This window comes from Daldinia loculata (genome assembly GCF_022478755.1).
Source record: "Daldinia loculata strain CBS 113971 unplaced genomic scaffold F4817scaffold_3, whole genome shotgun sequence".
NCBI classification, from domain to species: domain Eukaryota; kingdom Fungi; phylum Ascomycota; class Sordariomycetes; order Xylariales; family Hypoxylaceae; genus Daldinia; species Daldinia loculata.
In genome coordinates, this window is record NW_026054857.1 from 185,123 (window position 1) to 208,978 (window position 23,856).

The following is a 23,856-nucleotide window of genomic DNA, read 5'->3' on the forward strand; positions in this document are numbered from 1 at the left end:
GGTAAATATAGACTATTCTAGAGAATATGAGACTTTTTGTTACTTAGGTACTTATCTAACCTACCAAGGTGGTAGTTTTGATATGACCACTGTAAAAAAAAATCAATATAGGGGGTGGGCCCCTCACCAGGTTCATTTTGCTTTGCTTTTGTCTAGGTACATTGCTATCCCTAAGATAGGTACTCATTTTTTATTCATTCTGTGTCTCTTATCAAAGGACGAGTATTCTATACCGTGCATCCGAACGTCGTCCTAATTGGTTTATGCATGCACGTTCAAGGGCTCGTCGTATTCTTTCTTCTGATCCATCCTAAACCTACGTCAAATATCCTTATACTATGAAATTGTACAGGCCACAATCGACTAGTTGACACAATACATTTGGGGGCGTTGTGGTAGGGTAAGAATAATTTCCGCGTCTACCAAGTACCTAGGTAGGCATAGATTGACATTATGTTACAACGTTTATCGGCAAGGCCGCATGTATTGGTCTGGGTATTCCAGTTTCTACTCCATATAAGTAGGTAGTTATAGACCCTTAAGGGGCCCAATAACCCACCGAACGACAATAATCACACTCCCGCCAGTGCTTCTTAATCTGACACTGCACTCCCAGAGATCATATGTTTTTGTCGGGAGTTTTTGCCTCGTTCTTTAATTGGCTATGGGGAATTTGGGCCAATATGGGGTTGGGTATATTATGTGTGTTTTCAATTTCAATTTTCTTGTGTGGAACATGAGTGCCTGCAATGCTATTGTGTTTTCCTACAAGCCGACATTGTTCTCTTTAGATCTACGCAGTGATTGACCACTGAGGTGCTCGACAATTTGCTTTTGCCTCTTATGGCCAGCCAGACACAGGGCTTCCCGATCACTGGCGCTCAAAGTTTAGATGGGAACACTGTTGGCCATAACGACCAAGTACGAAAGAGACTTTTCATATTCTGTGATGGCACCTGGCAGGATGGTGTTAATAGCAAGCGCCGCTTGACAAATGTTGCTACTCTCGCTCGATGCCTTGAGGGTGTAGCTAACGATAACTACCTCCAAACCGTATACTATGATAACGGAGTTGGAAATGCTACTAGCAGGCCTGCTAAGCTCGTCGATGGAGCAACTGGAAGAGGTGATACTAATGCCTCCTTAGCTATAGCACCGATTGGCTAGCTAACATTGAGTACCTACCTAGGTATATCGACCAAGATTAGGAATGCCTACAGCTTTCTCTCTCATAATTATAACTTCGACCACCAAAACGACGAAATATTCCTTGTCGGATTCTCCCGTGGGGCATTCGCTGTCCAATGCCTGGCTTCGTTCATCAGCCAGACTGGATTGTTCCAGAAACAACACCTATATTACCTACGTGGGATGTTTGCTTTGTGGAAAAATCAATACTTTAAGCGTGTGGGTTCCGGCGAGAGATATCCGGTGAAAGAAAAGCTGGATAATTATGTCAAGAGGTTCCGCAATGAAGAGCTACTGTACGAGGTGCGGATCAAGGCTTGTGTTGTCTGGGACACAGTCAGTGCTCTTGGACTCCCAACTCCGTGGCCGAGACCCCTCTCATTCGTGGGGAAACAAGTCCCCCAGGCCGTTGAAAATGCCTTTCAAGTCCTTGCGCTGGATGAGAACAGAGCACAGTTCAAGCCATGCATATGGGATTCCAAAGAGCGGGAAGAGACATATGCTAAGCAATGCTGGTTCTTGGGTTCTCATGCCGATGTTGGCGGTAACGGAGACGCCGCTCTTGGAGCGGTGACCCTTATATGGATTATCGGGCAGCTCGAAGCGAATACAAATGCAAGCTTCAACAAATTAGAGGTCACTAAACATCTAAAGCACCGATTTCTGGAGTGGGATTTCCATATCAACGAGTTAATTGGACAATTGCAAGAGACCGCAATTTTATCGGAAATGTCAAGCTCAGGCGAGTGGCCCTTGGGTTTACTTGACCCACCCATAAACCACGATGTTCAATGGAGTAACTAATAATTATCCATATATGCCAACAGGCCGTACCACGAAACCACCATGGTATTGGTGGCTTTCAGGATTTGAGCCCCGAGCAGACTATTTAAAGCTCAACCACCACAATCCGGACCTTATGCTAGTCCATTTCACTGTCCGCTTTGCAATGGCCGAAAAGCAAACCAAATGCAAGGCGTTAAAAAAGTGGAAGACGGAGATTCTGGATGATGGGGTTGTATGTTGGAAGTTGCAGGGAAGAGTTCTCGTCGAAGATAGACTTAGCGAAAAGAGTGATAGCAAAGAGTATAAAGAATACAGCATATTCGAGGCATGGCGCGATGGTCGGTTTACGGCAGACGAAACTGACAGGACCGCATTTGCTGCTCACGTTCGAGGTTTAATTCAAGATCCTGCCGAAGAGTTGAGTGGAAACCTCAATTCCTTTGTTCTGTTCCTCAGAAGGAATTTAAAATTTACAGGCTCTTGTCTTGCTCCGAGCAAGATGTACTTGCCCTAGGTACCTAGCTATCATCAGAATCAGCACTTCGGTACGACTACAGTGCCTCTTCAGCTCTGTCCTAAGCTTTACACTAATTAACGCCATAGTATCACCACATTTCAGAAATAGGCCAATGAGTTAGCAAGATGTCAGATACCAGGGGTTACCAAAATGCACTAAAGGAGATGTTTAAATTGTTTAATTTTACGGTCGGGCTTATTCGCCTAAGCCTGGCTTCGTAAAAGAAGACATCTGATCCGTATTAACAGGTATATGACAATATGGATTTGTTTCCTGTGTAAAATATACTGTCACTTCGTTTAAATCCCACTGTCTAGTTCTGCCAACTTGTGGAACCCCTTGCGAATCCTTAGGGCTACGCTTTCATCGAAGCCCGTATCTTTAGCAGCTGCGTTTATTCGTGCCTGGTCGATCTTTGGTATCAGACCCAGTGGTGTAATATTGTAGCCATTAGTGGGCTGGTCTGACGCGAAATGCTGGACCTCTATTTCCATCCCCTCAAAGCCAAAACCCTCCTCATGCCAAGGAGTTTTTGTAATTTTCGGGAGTCCTTTATCCACGTGCTGGTCATAAAGGTAAAGCTTGACTACGATGTTGACGCAGGTAATAGGTATTGATAGAATTCCGAGGTAATAGTCCGAATTCAACACCCATTCATACCACGGTAGCGTATTCGTGTCTAATAATGTTTAGGATAGATCACGAGGCGTCAGTGTTGATAGCTTGACATGATCTAGACCTGGCCTGACCTAGCTTAAGTAGATCGTAAATATTTTGTTTGTTTGTATAGCAATTAAATAAATTGAGGATATACGTATATACTTTTGATATAATATGATTGGTGGCCGCCGGATTCTGGATAGAGTGTCTTATGTGGCTAAGTGTAGCTTTATAAAGGCTCCCAGGCGAGTTCGACAATATGGCTAGCTAAGCCTCAACAGCCAATATACCTAACCTGGTTTGTAGTCGGCCAAGTCTGTACGGTTATTTAGCCCTACTCGGCTCATCGAACTCGCTACAGATAGAAACGGGCATCTTTAATTCGTTTTGCTTATCAAGGCAGGTTTCGGAACACCCTTGTCACTTAGACCAAATGATTAAGTTGATATCATTAGAAGAGTCAATTTTTATGGCTTAGGACTAGGGAAAGCTTTCCTGATGCGCGAGACGGTCTCCAGCGGAAACGCTTTCTCTATGATACACCAGTAACTATCAATTTCCATTCCTGTAGCTCTTGCCCTAGACATAAGTGTCTCAGTAATTATAGCAAGAAGCTCGATGTTGAAGTAGTCGAGGTCGTTTGCTTTGCGTAGAAGGATGTTAAAGAATGCATCCAGACCAGGAATCGGTGATGATTCTCCCTCGCCCAAAGGATTTGACACAAGAGCTCGCATGTTGGCACCCGCACTGATAAAGCTGTTCAAGGCGTGAATAAATTTGGCTTGGTGGAATGAACCAGGAGAAAGGCTAAAAGAGGCAGCAGTGAACCGTAGCCAAGCCACCGTATATCCTGGAGATGTTTGGTGGTAAGTTTTAGCGTTTGGGTCTGCTCCTTGCTTCAGCATCATAGAAATCGATCCGCTTTGAAGATGCCATGCAAGCTGGCTGTTATCTGAGTCAGGGGTCGGGTTTGATGGCAGGGCATGCTCTAAGAGAATCACCCATGCTCTTGGCACTTTAGCCAACTCTCTAGAGTAGTGAATCGCGTTCGTACGGCGGGCTTGCTGCGACAGAAATGAGCCTCCGAGTTCATCCCAACGTGGCCTTAGAGCTGAGGACAATGCTAGGAAGCTAACACGTTCCATATCTGACCCTCGGAAGTCTATGAAGTAGTCAGGGCTTTTTGATAGGATATAACATAGATATTCGTCTAGTCCAGCCTCAACGGCCGGTTCACGGAAGAATAAGTGAACTTGGTTGGATGAATGACCCCATACATTGAATTTGGCCTGGCCCTTTCGGTGCATGTCTGGGATACAATGCTCCAATTCTTCGATATAATCGAAAGTGATTGTGCTCCCCCCAAGCTGCTTCGCATACGCAAGAGCTTCTTTCAGTGTAAACATTAGCTTAGACGGGGTATAAGTAGCGAATTGTTTGCGGTCGATAGACTCGGGAAATTTGGTGCTCTTAATGTAAGCCACGGTGGCTTTCAAGAGGGAAAGGGTGGGATTGAATCCGGGTGGTGACTTTGACTCGAGATACGTAGATGTGTTCTGAGTACGGAGATAATCCATCACTGTCCGGTGCAAGAATTCGACATAACCGCTATTCGGATTGAATTCCAGGAGGCCACGACATCTTCCATTAAGACGACGAGATATTTGTTTCTTCTTAATTTCAATCCTTCGTGCGCTGAGAGACTCTACTGGGAGCTTCAGTGCATAATCTGGATCCTCATCTTCGTCATCGTGGAAACTGTAGACGAGGAATGAAGCAGGTTGTCTCGCCGCCAGAGCTATCCGTAAAGTTGTTGCTAGTTTCTGGTGATAGAAAGGCTCTACCGAATCAAGAATCTGCTTGAAGAATACTTCCAAGTCCGATGGGATATTGTTAAGTCTCCTTCGCATATCCGAGAAACTATCATACTCAGTAAGACCGTTCCGCAATTCCCTCGTAACTAGGCATACCCATAAGAACACACCGGCTGCTCGTTCCGTGATCTTTTCAATTAGCCAATTGGTATCTTCGGCCTCTGCGTCAACTTCTTGCCACCTGGGGTGTTCTTGCAAACGACTTTCAACATACGATCTAATGTCGGGTCTTGTGAAATCGTGCATGTAAAGCTTGCGAGTTTCGTCTCGGCCAAATGAATCTTCGAAGATATTCCAAGGCCGGCTAGACACACATAGCTTTACATAGGGCGACTTAGAGATCTCTCGCAACATTTGGCAAAAGTCGAGATGATCGCCCTCATATTCATCTAGCCCATCCACGAAAAAACAAAACTTCACACCAAGATCGCTTCGGTTGGTAATCCGTTGAAGAACTCGACTAAGCTCTGGTAGGGTCCATGGCTCGTGGTTCATTGCTTCCGCCGATCTGGACCATCGTTCAGTACAGGTAGTCTCGACAAGGTCCGGGAGCTGGCGGAATATATCATATAGTAATGTCTGAAGTAAACCCTGGTAAGACTTCTGCATTGGAGTACCGGCGCTCCAGAAGTAGTGACAAGCTACGATAGCAGGATCGGGATATGCCCATTGGGACAAGGTCTCAATAGTAGTGGGATGGTCGGATATGTATTTCATAAGAGTCGATTTCCCGGAACCCGGCTTTCCAGAGACCCAAAAGATGCCGTCCGGATTTTTGAGCCATCGTATTAAGTTGCCTGAGGCGGATCCCGCTCGGGAATCTCTTGCTTGTGTATTTTCAAACACCCAGCTTAAAGTCTTCTTGTGGGCTTCTTTTATAGAACAGTGTCGTGTAGCTCGGCTATCGAAGCTCAGGCTTGATATAATCATGTGCTCCTTGGCGGCATCTTTCTGCGATATAGATAATTTAGATATTCGAGTTTGAAGCGACGCAATGTCATCCAGCGTGAATAGGCTATCGTAATGTTCTGACTTTATACCCCTTGTACGTAGCTCAATAATCACCTTTGCAATATCGGAAAGTTTTGAAGACTGTTCCGAGCGCATACGATAATTCTCCGTACGTAGGCTATCTAGCTGGCGTTGATGGACTCCTTGCCAGTAACTAACCCCATGGTTAGCTCTACGGCGACCTTCAAGACGAGAGAGTGTTAGACTTTGGCTACTTGGGGGAAGTTGATACCTTGTCATTGCGCAAATATGAAGTATTAGAGTTGCCTGGGTATGATGCAGGCTTTGCTCCAGGTCTGCGATCTTATTGTCCTTCCAAACAGTCTTTAAAGCAAGTTTAAAGCTCTTCCATCGTGTGTGCGTTCCATTTCTGCCTTTGAGCTCTCTCACGGTCTCCAAGAGTCTGTCGCAGTTCAACTTACACGTACTAGCTAAGTCGCTTATTGCCAAGACATGTTGTACGATCTCCCTTTCCTTTACCTCCTCGATTAGGAGGTCCCTTTGGAAAGATGTCTCAAGACTTGAGCTCAAGTTTCGAAGCTGTCCGTAGACAGTATCGAGTGTCTCTATCTCACCGGTGCAGCCCTTTGACGAATTATAGATTTCTCTTGATTTTGAAATCAAGCCCGAAGCGAACCCGATGAATTGTACAATGCTTGCCGAGAGCCCAAATGCCGTGAGTGGATCCATACTCGAGACACTGGCATCCGGGAGGTGGGTTTAACGCTGGACATAAGGAGTATCGACTCTTTAGGTACCTATTTATGAGTTTACGTCCATCTCAGCAAGCTATGGTGTCTTGATCTTGGACAATAATCGCAAATGATGGAGAGTCGAAAGATACATGTATAGTGATAACTTATGCCATTGAAGTACCTCATTGGTTGAAACTAGCCCCATTTCTCCAGCACTTTTTCTCCAGCACTTCCCTAAGCACAGCCCCAACAATAGACCTAGGGTTATGATGTAGCCACTGACAGCGGGGGGGTAGATATTTTCATCAGAAAGCTTTCAAAAATTCTTAATAAATGTCTTTTTTATATATATTTTTTGTTATTAATATACTCCATTCCCTTCACAATAATAGCACCTGGTATATCCAACGGATATAAGATTCACTCAGCTGATAGCATCGCATCATGATGTCTTGACCTTCTCGCTCCTCCTTGCTCTTTAATTTTACGCTCTAGGACATCCAATCCTGATAATTTCTTCTTGGGGCCATCAAAGAACCCAATGGGGAGGAGCGAGGCAAGTCGAACTTGTAACGTGTATTGACCACGCCATACCCAATGAGGCGGATGAGACCGACTAACATCCTTAGCGACCTGGTTTGCCCACTGGATAGGATCGCTGACCTTCTTAGTAGTGGCGTCGTATCCCATGGCTTTCTCAATGGCCTCCTTGGCTATGTTGTATAACGAGGTAGGAGGTAGAATAGCAGTGGGCGCGTTGTCGAAGAAGGTCGACTGCACAAAGCCGGTTATAAGGTTGATCACCTTGACTCCGAAAGGCGCCAGCTCTAGCCGCATGGCTTCAGTAAGGCTTGCGGCGGCGGCCTTGGATGCATTGTAGGCGCCTTGGAAGGGAAGGGCACCGGCTGGCACCGACGCTGCTGATGTATGATTGACTACCATGCCATTCGACTCGATGAGGAGTGGAAGAAAAGCACGAGTCATTCTGATTATTGAAAAGACGTTTAAGTCGAATAGCTCCTGGGCTTTCCCGATATCGATGTCCATCAGGGGTAGAGAATACCCGGCGCCAGCATTGTTGAAGAGAGCATCGAGCGAGCCGCCCGTGAGCTCTTTGACTTTGGCAACGCCATCCGCGATGGAATTTTCGGACAGAACATCGAGTTGTATGGTCTCGATACCAGCGGATTCGGCTTCTTTTAGTTTAGATGGGTTGCGAGCCGATGCGAAAACGCGCCATCCAGTCTTGTGAAAGGCGAGGGCGAGCGCTGAGCCCAAACTGCCATCTGAGCAGCCGGTAATTAGAATAGTTCTTTTTTGTGCCATGGCGACTTGTAATGTTTCTGTATTGTTTCTGTTATTGTTCCTGTATCGTTTCTGTATTTCGCATATCCTAGACGATGTAGCGTCGTAGGCCAAACCTCTTAAGTAATTATTAGAGCATACCTATGTCTATTACAAACCTAAACGGCTATGTAAATTGGTACCTCATCCACTATTATCTTGCCTACCTAATAGGTAGTTTCATGAAGCGGTGGAATACTTGTCCCGGTCTACTAGTCGGAACCTTATAACACAATATCATACAATTCCAGTCTTACTTAACCCTAAGATGGCGGTTAGGCGGTGGCAACACGGGAAATCTTTAAATCAGACTCCGAAATAATGGTTAAAACCGGAGGTGTAATCAAATAACCACGAACGTACGGCTTAATACGGCAACATATTTCATGAAGCAGCGTCATGTAAATCTGTAAGATTTTATCCTGTATGCGCTTGGCGCTCTGTAGAAACCGGTCTTGTACTTCGGCCATAGGTTGCCCGAGACTGTCGAAGCCAATTCACGCCAGTGAGGAATCTGGTCTTGGATAGCTGATCGGCAAATCACAATAAACCTCCCCTCCTAAAATAGATCTTTCGGTTTAGGATCAAAGGACTACTCTAGGCCTTCAAAATCCATCTTAAGTTTTTATATCACTATTTCATCATCTATTAGAATACTCGAATTACAGAACTACCTAAAAGACGTGGCTAATAAATAACCGTTTAAAGTTCATAATGCTGGTTTATATTGAAGATCTATTTCACACATTCGTCCACCTGATCGTAATCTTCTCATATTCCCTAACTCCTGACGAACCTCATGTCTTGCGAGTCACTTGGCAGCGTGACTGATATATCTTTCGCCTCCTTTTGCAGTGTAGAAGTCTCTCGCATAACTCCACTCCCAGGAGCCCAGCCATTCACCTCGTGAGAAAGAAGGGCTATACTAGAGCTCTTCCAGACGGGTAAGTCACTCCTGTAAGTTCTTACAACCATGACCACGAGGAGGAAAATACTTAGCACGATGAGAGTAAGAGGCAATGCAACCCATCCCCATTGGACTTCGATGTAGACCTGAGTACGGAGGGCCTCTCCTGCTATCGGCGTGCTGTTGCGGCTGTTTCGCATGATCTCTGTCATACCTTCAGCAATGCTTCGGACTGTTTGCGCAAGATCTTCAGCTTCTGAGAGTCCCCACCCTAAGTTTGGTGCTGTGGACTGCTGTACGCGGTTCGACGCTCCGAACCCTCTTTCGCCCCATCCGGTAGAAAAGAGCTCGGTGAGGTAGTTTGCTAGATTCGCATAATCTGCTTGGTTGATACGGTACGTGTCTTCCGAAGATGAGCTGGAGTTAACCTTCAGACCTTGGTAAAAAGACAAGCCGGAAATTCCTCCCCCTACAGGTGTAGTTCCATTGGTAGTATTGCCGGTGAGAACCATAAGGTCTTCGGTTGGTGTCGAGATGCTCATTTCTCCATTCGTCACGCTTAGACTGTCGTAAGTCTTAGCGCAAAGGGCGAAAGTACATGTCCAAGCAGTCGGCTGCCGAAGTATCGATGACATGTCGTCGGTATCATAATCAAATGCTGCTTTGAGCTGCACAGCTTCTATGTAGGCCAAGAGCGCATCTGAGCCTGCATCCCCCGGAGTATTGCCAAGCGAAAGGGCAGAAGAATTCCACCTCGTAGGGAAAACATCGCCAGAAGCACCGGCACGGAACATAAAGCCGGATATATTACGTCCCGACGGCATACCGTAGTCACACTGATACTGTCCATGATTTGCTACCGTGGGACCCGGGCAAGTTATATTGACTTGTCGCGTAACATCTGTACAGTCGGCGCAAACCCCAAGTGTGGTAATAGGAGGCCAAGTACAGTTTCCAGTGCTGCAGGTAGCTGAGGGCGGTTGTGGCTGTTCAGAAACTGCCTTGATAATTGCTGCTTGCATCTGTGCGTTGACAGCCGACGCTGTAGTTTGATATTAGTTAACGCTTGAATTTGATATTATATGCCTAAGTGCCTAAGAGAAATAAAGGGGGAAGGGCCGGAAGTCGACAGGACTCTAGTAACTTCATGTCTTAGCAGAAGATACATGCATTGCATCCATTTCTTGACTGTATAGGTAAGGGAGCCAATTACAGTTACCGTTTAACTTCTATAATAGTATAAGTTATAATAAAACTAACTAAATTTACTCACCTGTAGTCCCCGTAAGATGGGCGTCTCTAATATACCCATTCGGATCGTATACTTGCGTTTGATTTAAGAATGCGCTGGCAGTTGAAACCGGCCGGGAAAGAGCAGGAAATTCAAAAACCAATTGTACGAACGGGTCGACGAGCAGTGACACGATGACAACGACCGCAGCCAAGGATGCCAGCAGCGTCTGAACGTTTTTCCTCCACAAGAGCTTGGTAGCCCCTAATGGTCCTCGACTAGCCCCATCGAAGATCTCAAGGTCAATCAGAGGATGTGCCTGACCATGAAAATGCTGCCACTTGAGTTGGCTAAGAACCTCGGCTATAGCGACTAACATGGCGGATTTAGCGATTGCTGCGATGAAGGATACTACAGCTGTCGGGCCTATGCTCCAAGCCCACTGATCTAGGGGTTTGTGGTTCTCGACGGACAGAACAGCTATCACGGATGCGATACTAGCGAGGCTAAGAAAGCATGCGCCGATTTCCCACATCCAGTTCCTAAACAGTCGCCGTCGAGGACCTCTGGTAATGGATTTCTTTTCATTGCCCTCCAGTGCTTCTTCTGCTCCCGAGTCATTCATCGGCTCCATCAGGAGGCTATCATATGCCGAATTCCTGTTACTAGAGCCCGCATTTCGGTTCTCGAAGCTAATATCATGGTAGGAATTATATCTTAATTCTTCTCCTAACCTGTTGGCGGACTCCTGGTTCAACTCGGTTGGCATCGCAGTGTACTGCTCCAGTTGTGGATTTTCTGGGTAGAACTCATTGGTTACGTTGATTTCCTTCTTCATCTCTTCGGTTGTAGGGCGACATAAGTAAGACGCAACTAATCGCGATATGTAAACACGGGCTCTAGATACGTATAGGGCGTTAGCTTTCAAGCTAAAAAAGAAGTCGGTTGAAGAGAGTTGAGGTTTCAATTCAATAATTAATGATTCTATATGTAAACAGCTCTCTTGAATGGCCTTATTGAATCGTCCTACTATTATATGTCAGCTGTGGCACAGCCACCCAGGAGTCATAGCGTACCCGGGTATGTACCCCCTATGGATCCAGTGTACGACCCCCTACTGGGAGGTAGTATCGAGCCTTGCTGTATATTCTTGGCGGTATTTGGAACGTCGCACATGCTGCTTAGCTTGTGACGTGGCCCGAGATAGAAAAACGAGAACCAGAACTGTTGAAAAAGCCTATCAGTATAGATATCTGGGGCCATGTTTATACTATTCATATGCTTTCATAAGATGATTAGTTAAGAGCTAGTTATAGAAATATCAAGAATGGTCTTCATAGTGAATTACTAGGTACCTAATGCACACTAATGGACGATAGAGCGGCCCGTACCGTTAGTGGGTTTTAGCCCCCTAGCCAATCCTATAATGTTACGCAGTCCCATTTCTAGGACCCATAAGACAATTCATTTATATCCGTAGCATGCTTATATCGGGGTTAACTACCTAGGTACTTTATCTTATAAGCTTAGAGGTACATGTAGGTAGATACTGTGATAACTAAGAAATCGAGAAACACCAGCTACCTGGTTGGTACGCTCCCATCTAATAAGCTATATTGACATAAAACTCAACTGCCGTCTAAGTTGACGTCTGTATGACCCCAACGCACACCTCTCTATAGAACCCCCTGCGGCCAATACTAATCGTAATGGCAAGGGTTTTCTCTCGCTATGCTTGCTCTCGAGGTATTAGAGATATAAAAGTATTTAGACTAGGTATACCTATTAGTATCAAGTGATGCACATCATCTTGGTCTGACTCGGATTTAAACTTACCAACAAGCTACTATAGTATATCGGACGAGATAAAGCGGCCCAGGCAGATATAAAATCACATAATTACGCTGCTGGAATCTTGCCTGCTTCATAAGATAGATAATCTTTGCCTTTTTTAACGTAGGACTGACACAGATCATGCTCTAAATCTAAAAGTCGTATATAACACTTTTTGATAGAATTACATAGAAGATTCTTATATAACTGGGAAGTATCCAAGGGTGGTATTGGTGCGTTTTCGTTTTCATTTGTATTGGGGAGATGTGATAGGGAAATGAAGGTCTCGATTAACCTTCCTTTCCAGAAAGCAAGACTACTCCTTAACGGCAATAGGTAAAGTTGTCTTTGGAATTGAAGCTCACTCAGTAAACTTCAAAATATATAGAATAATACCAATCAACTTAGTTAAGAGCATCAGTTAGCTACCCGCCCTAATGTACCTGGGTAGGTAGTTGAGAGTCAGAAGAGTATAACAGAAAGTCGCGGAGGCTTAGGGGGCATGGTTAATATTATGTACGCTGCATCTTTATATATAAGTGAGAAGCCGTATATAGTAATACTATGGCATAGCCTTCTTCGCAGTTATGCATTGAACTAGGTTCATATTAAGCTAGCTTAGCTCTGAAATGAAAAAGAAAAGCTGATAAGTAGGAAGGGCGCAGTTAATGATTATAATGACAAGAATGCTTCTTGAGTACTTAATATGAGAACTCTTACCTTGCAACTACTTGAGAAATGAGTTGCTAGATTACTCCTAGTTATAAAGTTTACCTACTCTTGATTATATAACTCTACGTTGTCACGTCATGAAGCTAGGCCGACTTGGCTACCTCTTTTGATCAAGCTTCTTTGAACGTAATTACTACCTAACCTACGTCTTTCCCCAAAGAGGAAATACCAAGCCCTTAACCTGACAAGACCATTGGACTTTGCACCCCCGTAAATGACTTCGGGTTAATTTTCAATCCGATAATAGTTCAATTTCGCCATGTCCAATATGACTCCATCGTTTCCCTCCACGCCGCTCTTAAGTCTGTATTCCAATAACAACAACAGCAACAACAACACGGCGCTATAGCCGGTCTATATACCTATAAAAAATGATAGCTAATTCTTGGGAAGAGGCTGGATGGAGAGTCGCACAGCGAAGTTGGAAGACGCTCAAGGTGAATTGGCATCTTGGATTCACCTCGTTTGGTGGACCCCCCGTTCATTTTAGGATCGTAGGTTCCTAAAGCTTTCTCCGTCTTCAAACCCGACGAATGGGCTTAATAATTATTATAGTTTCACGATAAGTTCGTGTCCAAACTCACTTGGGTCGATGAACAGGTGGTAAGTTACTGTTCGTTGGTGTTGAACAATATTCTCACACGACCTGCGACTAGAAGCTAATAACATCATCATGTTCTAGTATCAGGAACTTTTTAGCATTTGCCAAGCCCTCTCTGGCCCTGCTAGTACGAAGATGCTCTACTGTGTAAACCTCATTCAGGATGGGGTTTTTGGAGCAATTCTCGCCTTTTTTATCTGGAGGTAGGCTCGAAACTCGCAACATTTATATTATCACCTACCTATGTATGTCTGAACTAAGAACCATGTATTCGTGAATAGTCTGCCCGGGGCGTTAGGCATGTTCGGTCTTTCTATCGGCGTCTCTAGCATTGGAGAAGCTCTTCCTCGAGCAGTATACGCTTTGCTCTCTGGGCTCAACGCTGCTACAGTCGGCATCATTGCCCTGGCGGCTGTCGATCTGTCTAATAAAGCAATCACGGATAAGCTTACTAGAATCCTCGTCTTCTTAACCGCTGCCGCAGGAATGCTGTACAACGCACTATGGTATTTCCCAGTCCTTATGCTTGCTACTGCATGCACTGCTGTCATATATGACTATCGCTGGCTACAAGAACTTTGGCTCGTTACAAGGGGTGCATTCTTGAGAATAAGGAGCCCCACGCATCTAGAAGGGGATACAACTCATAATGAAGGCGACTTGAGAGAAACTAATAGCCCCAGCATGTCTCTCAACAATCAGGATGGGAATAGAACAGAAGACTATTCCGAGCCGCGCATTATTCCGCCAGGATATTTTCTTGATTTTTCATGGAAGTCTGGGACCACCATCATATTGACCTTCTTCATCTCGTTTATCGTCGTTATGGTACTCCGAGGGGCTTTGCCTGATCTACCTGTGCTATACAGACTCTTTGCTAACCTCTACCTCGCTGGTACGATCATTTTCGGCGGTGGGCCGGTTGTGATCCCGCTTCTAAGAGAATACGTGGTAGCGCAGGGTTGGGTTAGTCCTCGTGACTTTCTCATTGGTCTTGCCATCGCGCAGGCCTTTCCGGGTCCAAATTTCAACTTTGCCGTATTCCTAGGTGGCTTAACGGCTATTAACCACGGATATCCTTCCATCACCGGAGCAATCATCGCATTCTGCGGTATTTTCTTCCCTGGGATCGTCCTGGTTCACGGTACAATGGGGATCTGGAGGGTATTGCGGAGTAGGCGCTGGGTAAAATCTGGAGTGAGAGGTATCAACGCTGGCGCCGTTGGGCTGATCTATACGGCTGTATATAGAATCTGGCAGGTGGGTTATATTGATGAAGGTTTCCAGTCTGGGAAGAGTCTTGGTGATGATCCTTGGTGGGTAATTGTAACTGCGACCGCCTATGTTGGGGGCCGTTATTTCGGTGTGGCACCGCCAATTGCTATAGTCCTGGGGGCCGTACTCGGCTTGGTTAGATATGGAGTGGTAAGCGGTCGGGGTCAAGATATTTCTTGATATGCTATGTTAATATGAGGAATGTATGCCTAAACTCGGAGAGGGAATGGGTCGGCCCTCCTGAGCTTATACTTCAGAAGCATTTCGAGGCCACACCGATTCTGTCTAGTAAGGACCAGTCTTAACTTTCATTTCTGGTACTTATCAAGAACTAATATATTGGAGTAAATATCGGGGTAATTATTGCCATAACCTGTGGGGAAAGACTGATTCGCGCCCCTTTGAATCAATCATATATGTACAACTCGAACAAGGCCTCGTCTAGTCAAGTTGCTTCGACAATGCTAGTGAATCCCAATAAAGATAAGAATAAAAATATTTAGACTACTGGCGATTAACTGCTGATAATGAACACTATACGAGGCCTAATTTGATAAACTACCAATTCAAAGAAGGTAGTTCAGTTGAAGCCTTAAGACTCTATTCTCTTTGGCTACATATTGATCAAAATGATATAAGACTAGTAATGTAACAAGATTATTCCCATTATTATTGCGGGCGTATCAAGATCGGGCACCGCTTTAACTTGGCTATTAACCAAGAGTGGCTTTTTAATTGTGCTTTTGTTGACTCCTAACCTCCGATGAATTTCCTGTCCGACCCATGTCTGGCCTGTGGTGAGTTCCTCCCCTTTGGAAATATGTAATGCAGCGGTATTATATAAATAGTGAAAACATGGCCATTTAAATATATGCAGAAATATGATAACAGAAACCGTAATATCGGACTACATATTAACCAGGTTCTATAATTGGCCAGTCAACAAGGCCTCGGTCGCTGTGTTTTGTTAGTGTTTACATTATCATAATGGGGAGAAAGGATGGAGACATACCGCTATTGATGTATAATCGCTTGGAATCAAGAGGAACACCAAACCGCCTCTCTAACTCCTGCTTAATACCCTTCTTAGTTACGGTCATGAGATCTGCTGTACGCAAGATGTCCCGTATTTCTGCCAGCAGCGCATCGTCGCTTGGCATGCCCGCTAGATTGGCCATCTCTACATCGTGCATCTGGTTGCCCAAGAACTGCGAACCGCCAAATTGACTCATTCGGTTTTCAGTTGGGGCGAACGACATACGACTGAGATGGTTAGGATTTTTCAGGTCGTACGGAGGAGCCATGCCAGTAGTGGAACCAGGTCTAGACGGCGCATAATACTCGGCTACACCGACGTTCATTCCCTGCTTGGTGGCATAACTGAAACCGCTGACTTCGGAATGTACATCATCTCCTCGGCTAGTTTGAGCGTCCCATAGCTCAGCCTGGTATTCTTCCCACCGCTTACGCGGGATCGAAGCAGGATCAAATTTGCCCTCATCTGTGACGACAATCTTCTTGCCCTTTTCTCCGGCAACAACACGAGTATTACCCCAGTTGAAGTCATCCATATGCCAGAAGGCATATAAAGGCAGACCAAATGAGAAGACCGGAACAGCCACTATGTACATAAGCATCCATCCGATCATTTCCCACTTGCGACGTAGGATGAAGATGATTGCCTGGAGACCGTATATAGCGCCAAGCATGATGAAGGCCGTTATCGGTATAACACTCTTCGAAGTACTCACTAGAACGATGAGGTATACGATGTATGCTATAACCACAGGCTGGACGACCGTCGACAATAGATCGACGAACACGACAAATCGCATACTGAAGCAGCAGAAACCGCAGAGTTGTGCCATAGGAATGAGTTCCACCAAGTTATGTACTGTTGAGTTGATCCAACGACGACGCTGTGATAGGAAAACTTGCCAGGAGTCCGGTGCGATGGTCCACGCATGAGCGCTGAAGATATACTTGGTCTTATACTTTGAGTGATACTTGAGGAGTAGAGTTGTTAGATAACGATCTTCACCCAAATGAAGCAAGTTCTTCATATGCAGGGTATCGACACGAATTGTTGCGTAATCTTCAACGACTTCGCGACTGACAAAGAGTGGCTTGCCTGTCTCGGCGGCTCGGATACGATACATAGAGAAACAACCGGGCAAACAAGTTACACTGCCGAACAAGCTTTCGAAAGCCTTGATCAAATTATGCGATATGTAGTACTCGTAGACCTGGATCATAGTGATGAATGAGGACTTTGAGTTGGTCAGGGCTGTCTCGCCACAGACAGCGATTAGTCGTGTATCATCTAGGAATGAGGAAACCATGCGCGTCGCCGAGTCAGGCGCAACTACTGTATCGGCATCGATCTGAAGCATAAACTCGTAGAAAGTTGGATTGACACCAATAATGTTCCGGATCTGGTGATACATCTCTAGCTCCAGAGGGCTCATAGGCAGGTTGTAGTGAACGCGGTTGAGGAAACGCATCATGACCATCTGCGAATCTCGCTTACCACGATTTCCGGGACGGGAAACCTCCGATGGCTTACCGACTTTGACGACGACTAAGAAGGGAACAATGTGACCCTGAACCTCATAGAGACCAGAGTACACTTTGCCCATGTTGTGTTGCTTGAGTCCTTCACCGAGAGATTCGAAGCTGAGCGGTTCGGGATCAACTGTCTCAGAAACGCCGAGAATATCGAGGACGATACGAGGGGTTGGCCTATCATTACCCTGACCGATGATCATACCATCGCAGATAACGACAAGCAATTTACGTTTGTCATCATATCGCATACGGGCAGCCGAGTCAATAGCGCGACGTAAAGATTCTTCGTCTTCGGTATATGCGGGGATTTGACACATAACGAACTTATCCAAATTCTCTGGTATATTTTTGCCTCCGAATTGAAGGGCGGCGAGGAACTTGAAGCCAATTATGGAACAGAGTAGGATGGAGACGGCAAGAACAAGGTAATTGGCGAACTGGCACCTGACTGAATTTCGGGTATCAACATCGCCGACGTAGAAGAGATTATCGAGACATAGCTGCATGCGGCTGCGGAGGCCTGCGTCGATATCAAGGGTATTCCATAGCTTGGTCACGTCGGTACCCTTCATTTGCTGGAAGAGATCAACAACAGTATCATCCATGAAATTCACAATTGTAGGGTCGGTTGGAAGATCTTCGCCCTCTCTAACCACGACGTGTCGACCGCCCACGAGATACTTTGTTAGGTCGTACACACGACCATTGAGTATGGCAATTGAATTTTGCTTGCTTCCGAGAGTTGCAACATATTCTGGAGAGTAACCAATCGTACCCTTCTTCCATGGCTTCATCTCTTGCATCTTTTCATAGAACCAGAAAGGTTGAGGCAGAGAGGTGAAGGACCGGAAATCGTGATAATGAGCATTCAAATCTTGGCTGTTGATGACATTTGCCGAGCCAGTAACGTTTGTCGACTTATAGTCCAGTGTTACTGCAGGGTTGACAGTGCCATCCTTGCCCCGGCAAAGAGCCGATACTTGGACAGGGAACAAAGATGTGATATCGAGTCCGGCATACTGCGTCAAGGACTTGGAAGGAAGATATGGTGGGTAATGACTCGGAGCATAACTGCCAATATCGAAGACTTGACCACGGATAGCCGCGTAAGACTCGGCCCCGTCTTGACCGTTATAGGATGTAAGTTCTTCAGAGCTGTAAACGTCTTGCTTGGGACAAACAAGTTGAGGGAAGAGAATGATGAAAAAGGCGGAAACCAAACAGCTGAACCAGATCATCATGTTGATAGCCACCTTTTCACGCCAAGCTTGCCGAACATCCTTGCGAGGCATCCGACCCATCCAGCGGATGAGGAAGTCGGGGATGAACCAAGTTAAGAACATCACAAGGAAGACCCATCGTTTTCGACTGGGGCTGTCTTTGTATTCCTCAACTTCCACGAGTGATTTTTCGTTTCCACGCTCAGCCATCTGTTCTCTGGTGTCCAAATTCTTGAACATGTCACCGGCTCCAAAGGCAGAAACCCCAGCTTCGGAACGCGCATCTACATCTCCTCCACTACCGTAATATCCACCCCGAGGTTTGTCAGTATATGGCTGAGTGTTGCTGGCGATTAATCCCTCTTTCGAGGCGCCAAATGGCAACTCGCCAGGGCTTGATCCATCCCCAGCCTCGGATGCGAACCGGTTCACGGCTGAGGAGCCATCGCCTAATTGCGCAATCTCCATCCAGCAGCGCTCACTCAGGAACACACCCGTAGAACCGATCTGTACTTCATTACTGGGCCATTGCTTATTTTGGACGACGGCTTCAACTTTCTCGCGCTCGCTGCCAACGAGGATCGTCTCGGCATCGGCAAGACCTAGGAACTCACCAAACGGTAAGAACAAGCTGAAGTCGGCCGATCTTAGCCGCTGGCTTATTTCGGCGATACCAAACGTCTGCACTTGCATGCGGACACATTTGCTGTCAAATTGGTTCGCAATTCGTCTATCGTTGGGCTTGAGACAGAATACAAAATAGACGTTGGTATTTGTCGCCGTGATTGCCTGCTTTACATTTTCAAGGGAGGATAAGAATTGGCCAGATGCTCCTTGCTCGGAGTGATGTATGCTGGATTTTCTAGGCTCCCCTTTGTGGTCTCCGGCCTCGCTGACGAGGTCTTCAGGGGATTCCTGTCGGCGGGGCCTCCGAGATCCCATGGTTCGCGTCGTCTTCCTCGACATGACACTCGGGGCACGCATGGGCTTAGAGCTGACCGACGCCTGCATGACCGTAGTCTTCTCTTGAGGATGCATAACGGTCTGAAGAGCCTCTTGACCGAAAAGGCGAGTAACAAATTCACTCTTACTTGACTTAATCAAGTTCATCACGTCACTGGATATGACTTCGCCATTCTCCTCAACTAGCCCTTTGATTGGGTAGTCAACTTCACCAGCAAAGTGTTTGACTGTGAAGGCCGCTGCAGTATTTTCTGAAAGGAAGTTGCTTCCGGGTAGCCTAGCCGTTGCGGAGCCCACGTTAATTGCTGGATTCTTACCCTCAAATCGCCGCCTCAAGCTTTCTAGAAGTTGCATATCTGTACGATGTCGTCGAGTTTGGTCATCCAATATGCTGAGTAGACCATTTCCAGGCTTGAGAAGCCCCTTAACAGCATCCGAGTTATCGAAATAGCTTGTAGCGGGGACTACAACCTCTTCGGTGTCTAACATATCTGCCTTACGGTCGAAAAAGTTTTGAAGAGTTAGATTGTAAAGCGATTCAACCGCAGCGTTGTTAAGGAGTTGGTCGAGGGCAGATCCAGTCGAAGACTGCTGAGAAAAGCCAGGAAAATCAATGATGCTAATGGTATTCGCGATAGACTCTTCAGCAGCGCATATCTTCTGGTTGATGTTCTCAATGACATAAGCGACCAGGAGAGAATACAAAGTCCTAGCCAATTCGTCGGCATTGGCACGGGCACCCTTAGGGTCTAACATAACCGTTACGCGTTCGCGATGGATCATCTTAGTTTTGTACCCCATTGTGTTTTGAAGATCTTGCGAACTAACACCCAGGAAGGCAGCGATAATACCCAGCACATCCTTGTTCCGCGCGGCGGTGATGTTCTGACCACCCTCATGAGAGAAACCGCCGCTATCGTCTCCAGTAGCCGTGGTATTCGCAGTTGTTTCGAACTCTAGCTGTCCAATATGCAAGATACAAGCCAAGATTTGACAGATTTCGGCAATTTCGCCCCTGGGAAATTCTAATCTTCGTAGAGCCGTCTTGAAGAGCTGGAATCCGTCGGCGTCGTTGATTCCTACCTTGAGCTGTGTGGGGTGACCGAGATACTTCCAGCGTCTATGTCCGGCTGTATCTCTAGGAGTGTCAATACCAAGATGAGTTTTTTCAGCTTCGCTCGTTCCGGCAAGAAGATAGTACAAGACGTGGAAATTACGCTCTCCCGTAGGCACATCGGTAATCCTACTCCTTTCTAGACGGTGGTCTAATAGCTTGGCACCAAGTAAAAGGGGATTGGTGCTTGAGGCGGTATCATATTGAAGCTCGTAGAAGAGACCGGCCTTAGAAGCTGTCGGGGTCGTCGCAGTTTTCGTCGTCGTGAGGGTATCAAAAACATAAGCGGCCAGTGAAATTTTGCTGGATAACGGCGTAGAAGACTTGTTCAAGAGCGAGGTTAAAAGGTGGGATCGAATGGTGGTTTTCCCGGAGCCAGATTCGCCCCTGCAAGTTTACTGTTAGCTATTTCTTACTGAGCGATTCTGCGTTTCCATCGAGTTGACATACAGGAACAAAACCGCCTGGTTTTCTGTGCGATGTCCCAATCTAAGAAAGGCCCTGTCGGCCATATCTTCAGCGCCGGCCATGGCGCTTCCTTCCTTACCTCCATCGAGACCCTTTGTCGACGTGGTATACGTATTTAGAGAGATGAGGGCATGCGAAGATAAACGAGCCGTCGGGATGGACACGTGAAAACGACTGGCAAGATGTGCTGTCAAGTGAGTATCGGACTGGAGATGGGCAGGTAAAGAGGGTAACGAGGGCTGGGTATGAGCACCTCCGCTCCCACCCATAGATGGGAGATTGAGAGCCATGCTGGATGGAGGGCCAAAAGATGGCACCTATCAACAGGCCGACTACTCAAAAGGAGTCGTTCAGCGTCACTTTGACGCTCCAAGGATACCCAGGTGAGATGCGCTGTTAGAAGTTGAGAATTGGTTATCCAATATTTACGACGGCGAACGAAACAGACGTCCTTTGTTTGTGCCGTTTTATTTTTTATCGATGAACCAACAAGCTACAGATTGTCTCCAACAGGAATCCAAGTTACGCGTAGCGAGTGTATAGTAGCATACAGAAACGAGTGTAGTGACAAATATAAAAAGCGAAGGGAAACAGACGAGAACAAGGGAAAGCCAAAAAACTGAGGCTCTCTCCGACGTTGCTTCTTAGGTAGACGGTTCAGATGAAAGGGGACTTGGGTTCAAGACGGCTCTGCCCTTGGGCAGTTTATTTTTGTACAACTGCTCAGGTACTTGCCGTACAGTGCACAACTTTGCTTACAATTAGTTTGCATAAGTACCCGGGTTGGCTACCTCTTACAGGGATTCCCGAGGCGCGGGTGCAAGATCATACGAAGTCTTAGGGAGGTGCGCTGTGACCTGCTGACACGATACTTATTGTACCTACATGTATGTATTTCAAAGCATGTAATGAGTGATCATGTACATTATGTACGTACATTACGTAGTGGAGGGCAGATCTACGACATGTACTCCGTATAACGCACAGTACCTAATTCATACCGGCGTCTCGTGCTAAGCTCTAAGCACGTTAGGTAGCTGGTCTCACGAACATCGATCGAACCGCCCGGAATTTTCTTGGATACCTGCAGATTTAATGCGAGACGGGGATGACCTCCATTGGGTCTCGGCTGGTCTCGTATATATATATACAAGTCTTGTCCTCTTATACCATGCACATCTTTTTGATCTTTGCTTTCCCCGTCAAAAGCTGTGCATACACTATAAACTTCAATGAAGAATGCGTGGAAACACTCAAGAAGATGTTCCCTAACCTAACGTTGCTAGATCTAGAATCTGATCTATACGTAGCACTTGTACGGGGCCAGTGGAGGCAGGGGTACGAAAACCTGAATGAGTTACAAGTTCAAATAGGGAACCAATGACAGCATTAACTCCGGGGCTGAGGAACTAGCGATGTTAGTCTACCGTTGTGTTGTATTTGTTGTATTTATGTATCAAACCGGAATTCCTCCACTATTCCGGCATTGAAAATATACCAAGTAGATTCCGGTAGGGAATAAAATACACAAAATAAGGGTCGTCTCTGTTTCCGTACTACATATGTATTTTTGCATTCCTGATATGTTATGCATGCTGATTGACATATGATAGCAATTTCAATAGGATAATACCTAGCGCGGCACCAGTAGCATTCATACTTATTTTCTATTTATGCCTAGTTACCTGTGAGTCTTAGATAGAGTTAACAACTTTACTTGTTGTCCTCCACATTTGACCGGCCGATCCAAGTTAAAATCGACGCCACTGTTTATATGAACCACAGACGTGATAGGTTCGACAGGTTGTCATCGATCGAACTGACCAGACAACAGGTACTTAACTAAGAACGCCCTGCATGGACACACGCATATGCACTTTGAGGTTCATGTATGTATGTATCATTCATAGACGGTCGCTCTAGCAAAAAATGGCTGGTTGCATAGGTAGGTTAGGTAGGTATTTACCAACAATATTTGAAGGAAGGCCAGGTAGTAACTAGTTGATGTCATCTGTTGTAACTCAACTTTTGAGAGACGCAAACAATGTTTTCTAACCAGAGCTGCGAGTCGAGCTGTAAAAAGTGACGGCTAGCCGCTGACGAGAGAAAGGTACCTAACCTAGGTAGTTATGGTGTAGACGGGTAGATAGGGTAATTTGAATAGGAGTTGGCTATTATATTTCTTATTCCCGACGACGTAAGAGGGGCAATACCTAGATCAGACCGAAATGTGCAGTGAAAACTGTATTGTGACGGGAATGACTTTCTCTTACCATTGAAGCTTGCCGGGTACAATATTAAGGTTATTCGCGAGCCTGAGACATCCGCCAACGCTCGCTACATCATGTACTTACATGTAGGTAACTGCACGTTCTACCGTTACATATATCGTGTATTTCGTACCTATGAACGGCATTAAATTTTGACCGAGTTGTCAACACGAACAATGAGACGTCTGCTAGCTGAGAATATGTAACTTGGCTAACAAAGATGGAAAATGAAAATAAAAATAAAAATGATGACAGAAGGTTGTTCTCGTATTAATGTGGTGTGTGCATTATGGGTGTGGCTATGTCGATTGAGGAATGAGACAAAAGATATATGTACCAATAAAAGTGGTACAAACGGGTTCGAGAAGGCTATCGACCTGCCGAGTCCTGTCGTCCCCATTTGGCCGCTTCGTATTTCGACCCCCCCGCCCTCCTCACCAGCGGTCCAAACACGCGCAGGCTCGCAGGGCTAGTCGCGTAAAACCAGAATCATCCCATGCCAATGTATCATGCCATGAACAACCAACGAATTACCTGCAATGCTATTTGTCCGTTGCTGCCACGTCAATCTCGTCAATCTCTTCCCCGAACTTGTATGT

General features: G+C 45.9%; 6 protein-coding genes across 6 annotated transcripts; 2 read left to right on the forward strand and 4 right to left on the reverse strand.

Moving 5' to 3' along the window:
- Positions 1-843: 843 nt before the first annotated feature.
- Positions 844-2,488, forward strand: F4817DRAFT_311663 (uncharacterized protein; the record flags this gene model as incomplete). The annotated part of the gene is made up of 3 exons (XM_049300022.1): positions 844-1,126; positions 1,190-1,945; positions 2,016-2,488. 3 exons carry the CDS (start codon positions 844-846, stop codon positions 2,486-2,488), a joined length of 1,512 nt encoding a protein of 503 aa, XP_049163140.1.
- Positions 2,489-3,301: 813 nt separating this feature from the next.
- Positions 3,302-6,887, reverse strand: F4817DRAFT_130607 (uncharacterized protein). The gene is made up of 2 exons (XM_049297742.1): positions 6,269-6,887; positions 3,302-6,190 (listed from the first exon to the last, which is right to left on the reverse strand). The coding sequence occupies exons 1-2, from the start codon at positions 6,724-6,726 to the stop codon at positions 3,619-3,621; spliced, it is 3,030 nt and encodes a 1,009-aa protein (XP_049163141.1). The 5' UTR covers positions 6,727-6,887; the 3' UTR covers positions 3,302-3,618.
- A 137-nt stretch (positions 6,888-7,024) lies between these two features.
- Positions 7,025-8,192, reverse strand: F4817DRAFT_130664 (putative estradiol 17 beta-dehydrogenase). The gene has a single exon (XM_049297743.1). The coding sequence runs from the start codon at positions 8,055-8,057 to the stop codon at positions 7,152-7,154; it is 906 nt and encodes a 301-aa protein (XP_049163142.1). The 5' UTR covers positions 8,058-8,192; the 3' UTR covers positions 7,025-7,151.
- A 539-nt stretch (positions 8,193-8,731) lies between these two features.
- Positions 8,732-11,287, reverse strand: F4817DRAFT_324451 (uncharacterized protein). The gene is made up of 2 exons (XM_049301638.1): positions 10,256-11,287; positions 8,732-10,024 (listed from the first exon to the last, which is right to left on the reverse strand). The coding sequence occupies exons 1-2, from the start codon at positions 11,049-11,051 to the stop codon at positions 8,856-8,858; spliced, it is 1,965 nt and encodes a 654-aa protein (XP_049163143.1). The 5' UTR covers positions 11,052-11,287; the 3' UTR covers positions 8,732-8,855.
- A 1,675-nt stretch (positions 11,288-12,962) lies between these two features.
- Positions 12,963-15,161, forward strand: F4817DRAFT_324455 (chromate transporter-domain-containing protein). The gene is made up of 4 exons (XM_049301639.1): positions 12,963-13,272; positions 13,334-13,381; positions 13,461-13,582; positions 13,661-15,161. The coding sequence occupies exons 1-4, from the start codon at positions 13,150-13,152 to the stop codon at positions 14,832-14,834; spliced, it is 1,467 nt and encodes a 488-aa protein (XP_049163144.1). The 5' UTR covers positions 12,963-13,149; the 3' UTR covers positions 14,835-15,161.
- A 7-nt stretch (positions 15,162-15,168) lies between these two features.
- F4817DRAFT_324456 (glycosyltransferase family 2 protein) lies at positions 15,169-21,757 on the reverse strand. Its single transcript, XM_049301640.1, has 3 exons — positions 20,970-21,757; positions 15,667-20,906; positions 15,169-15,611 (listed from the first exon to the last, which is right to left on the reverse strand). The coding sequence occupies exons 1-3, from the start codon at positions 21,275-21,277 to the stop codon at positions 15,580-15,582; spliced, it is 5,580 nt and encodes a 1,859-aa protein (XP_049163145.1). The 5' UTR covers positions 21,278-21,757; the 3' UTR covers positions 15,169-15,579.
- Positions 21,758-23,856: the final 2,099 nt, after the last annotated feature.

What these genes read in the sequence shown, in the direction of transcription:
- F4817DRAFT_324451 (XM_049301638.1), bottom strand. Translation starts at nt 11,051, where the DNA reads ATGAAGAAGGAAATCAACGTAACCAATGAGTTCTACCCAGAAAATCCA. An exon ending in CCATCTTACGGGGACTACAG is followed by an intron (nt 10,025 to 10,255) that starts GTGAGTAAATTT and finishes ATCAAACTACAG; the next exon opens with CGTCGGCTGTCAACGCACAG.
- F4817DRAFT_324456 (XM_049301640.1), bottom strand. Translation starts at nt 21,277, where the DNA reads ATGGCTCTCAATCTCCCATCTATGGGTGGGAGCGGAGGTGCTCATACC. An exon ending in AACCAGGCGGTTTTGTTCCT is followed by an intron (nt 20,907 to 20,969) that starts GTATGTCAACTC and finishes GTAAACTTGCAG; the next exon opens with GGGCGAATCTGGCTCCGGGA. An exon ending in GCGATTATACATCAATAGCG is followed by an intron (nt 15,612 to 15,666) that starts GTATGTCTCCAT and finishes AACAAAACACAG; the next exon opens with CGACCGAGGCCTTGTTGACT.
- F4817DRAFT_130664 (XM_049297743.1), bottom strand. Translation starts at nt 8,057, where the DNA reads ATGGCACAAAAAAGAACTATTCTAATTACCGGCTGCTCAGATGGCAGT.
- F4817DRAFT_130607 (XM_049297742.1), bottom strand. Translation starts at nt 6,726, where the DNA reads ATGGATCCACTCACGGCATTTGGGCTCTCGGCAAGCATTGTACAATTC. An exon ending in CATATTTGCGCAATGACAAG is followed by an intron (nt 6,191 to 6,268) that starts GTATCAACTTCC and finishes CCATGGGGTTAG; the next exon opens with TTACTGGCAAGGAGTCCATC.
- F4817DRAFT_324455 (XM_049301639.1), top strand. Translation starts at nt 13,150, where the DNA reads ATGATAGCTAATTCTTGGGAAGAGGCTGGATGGAGAGTCGCACAGCGA. An exon ending in CTTGGGTCGATGAACAGGTG is followed by an intron (nt 13,382 to 13,460) that starts GTAAGTTACTGT and finishes ATCATGTTCTAG; the next exon opens with TATCAGGAACTTTTTAGCAT. An exon ending in CTCGCCTTTTTTATCTGGAG is followed by an intron (nt 13,583 to 13,660) that starts GTAGGCTCGAAA and finishes ATTCGTGAATAG; the next exon opens with TCTGCCCGGGGCGTTAGGCA.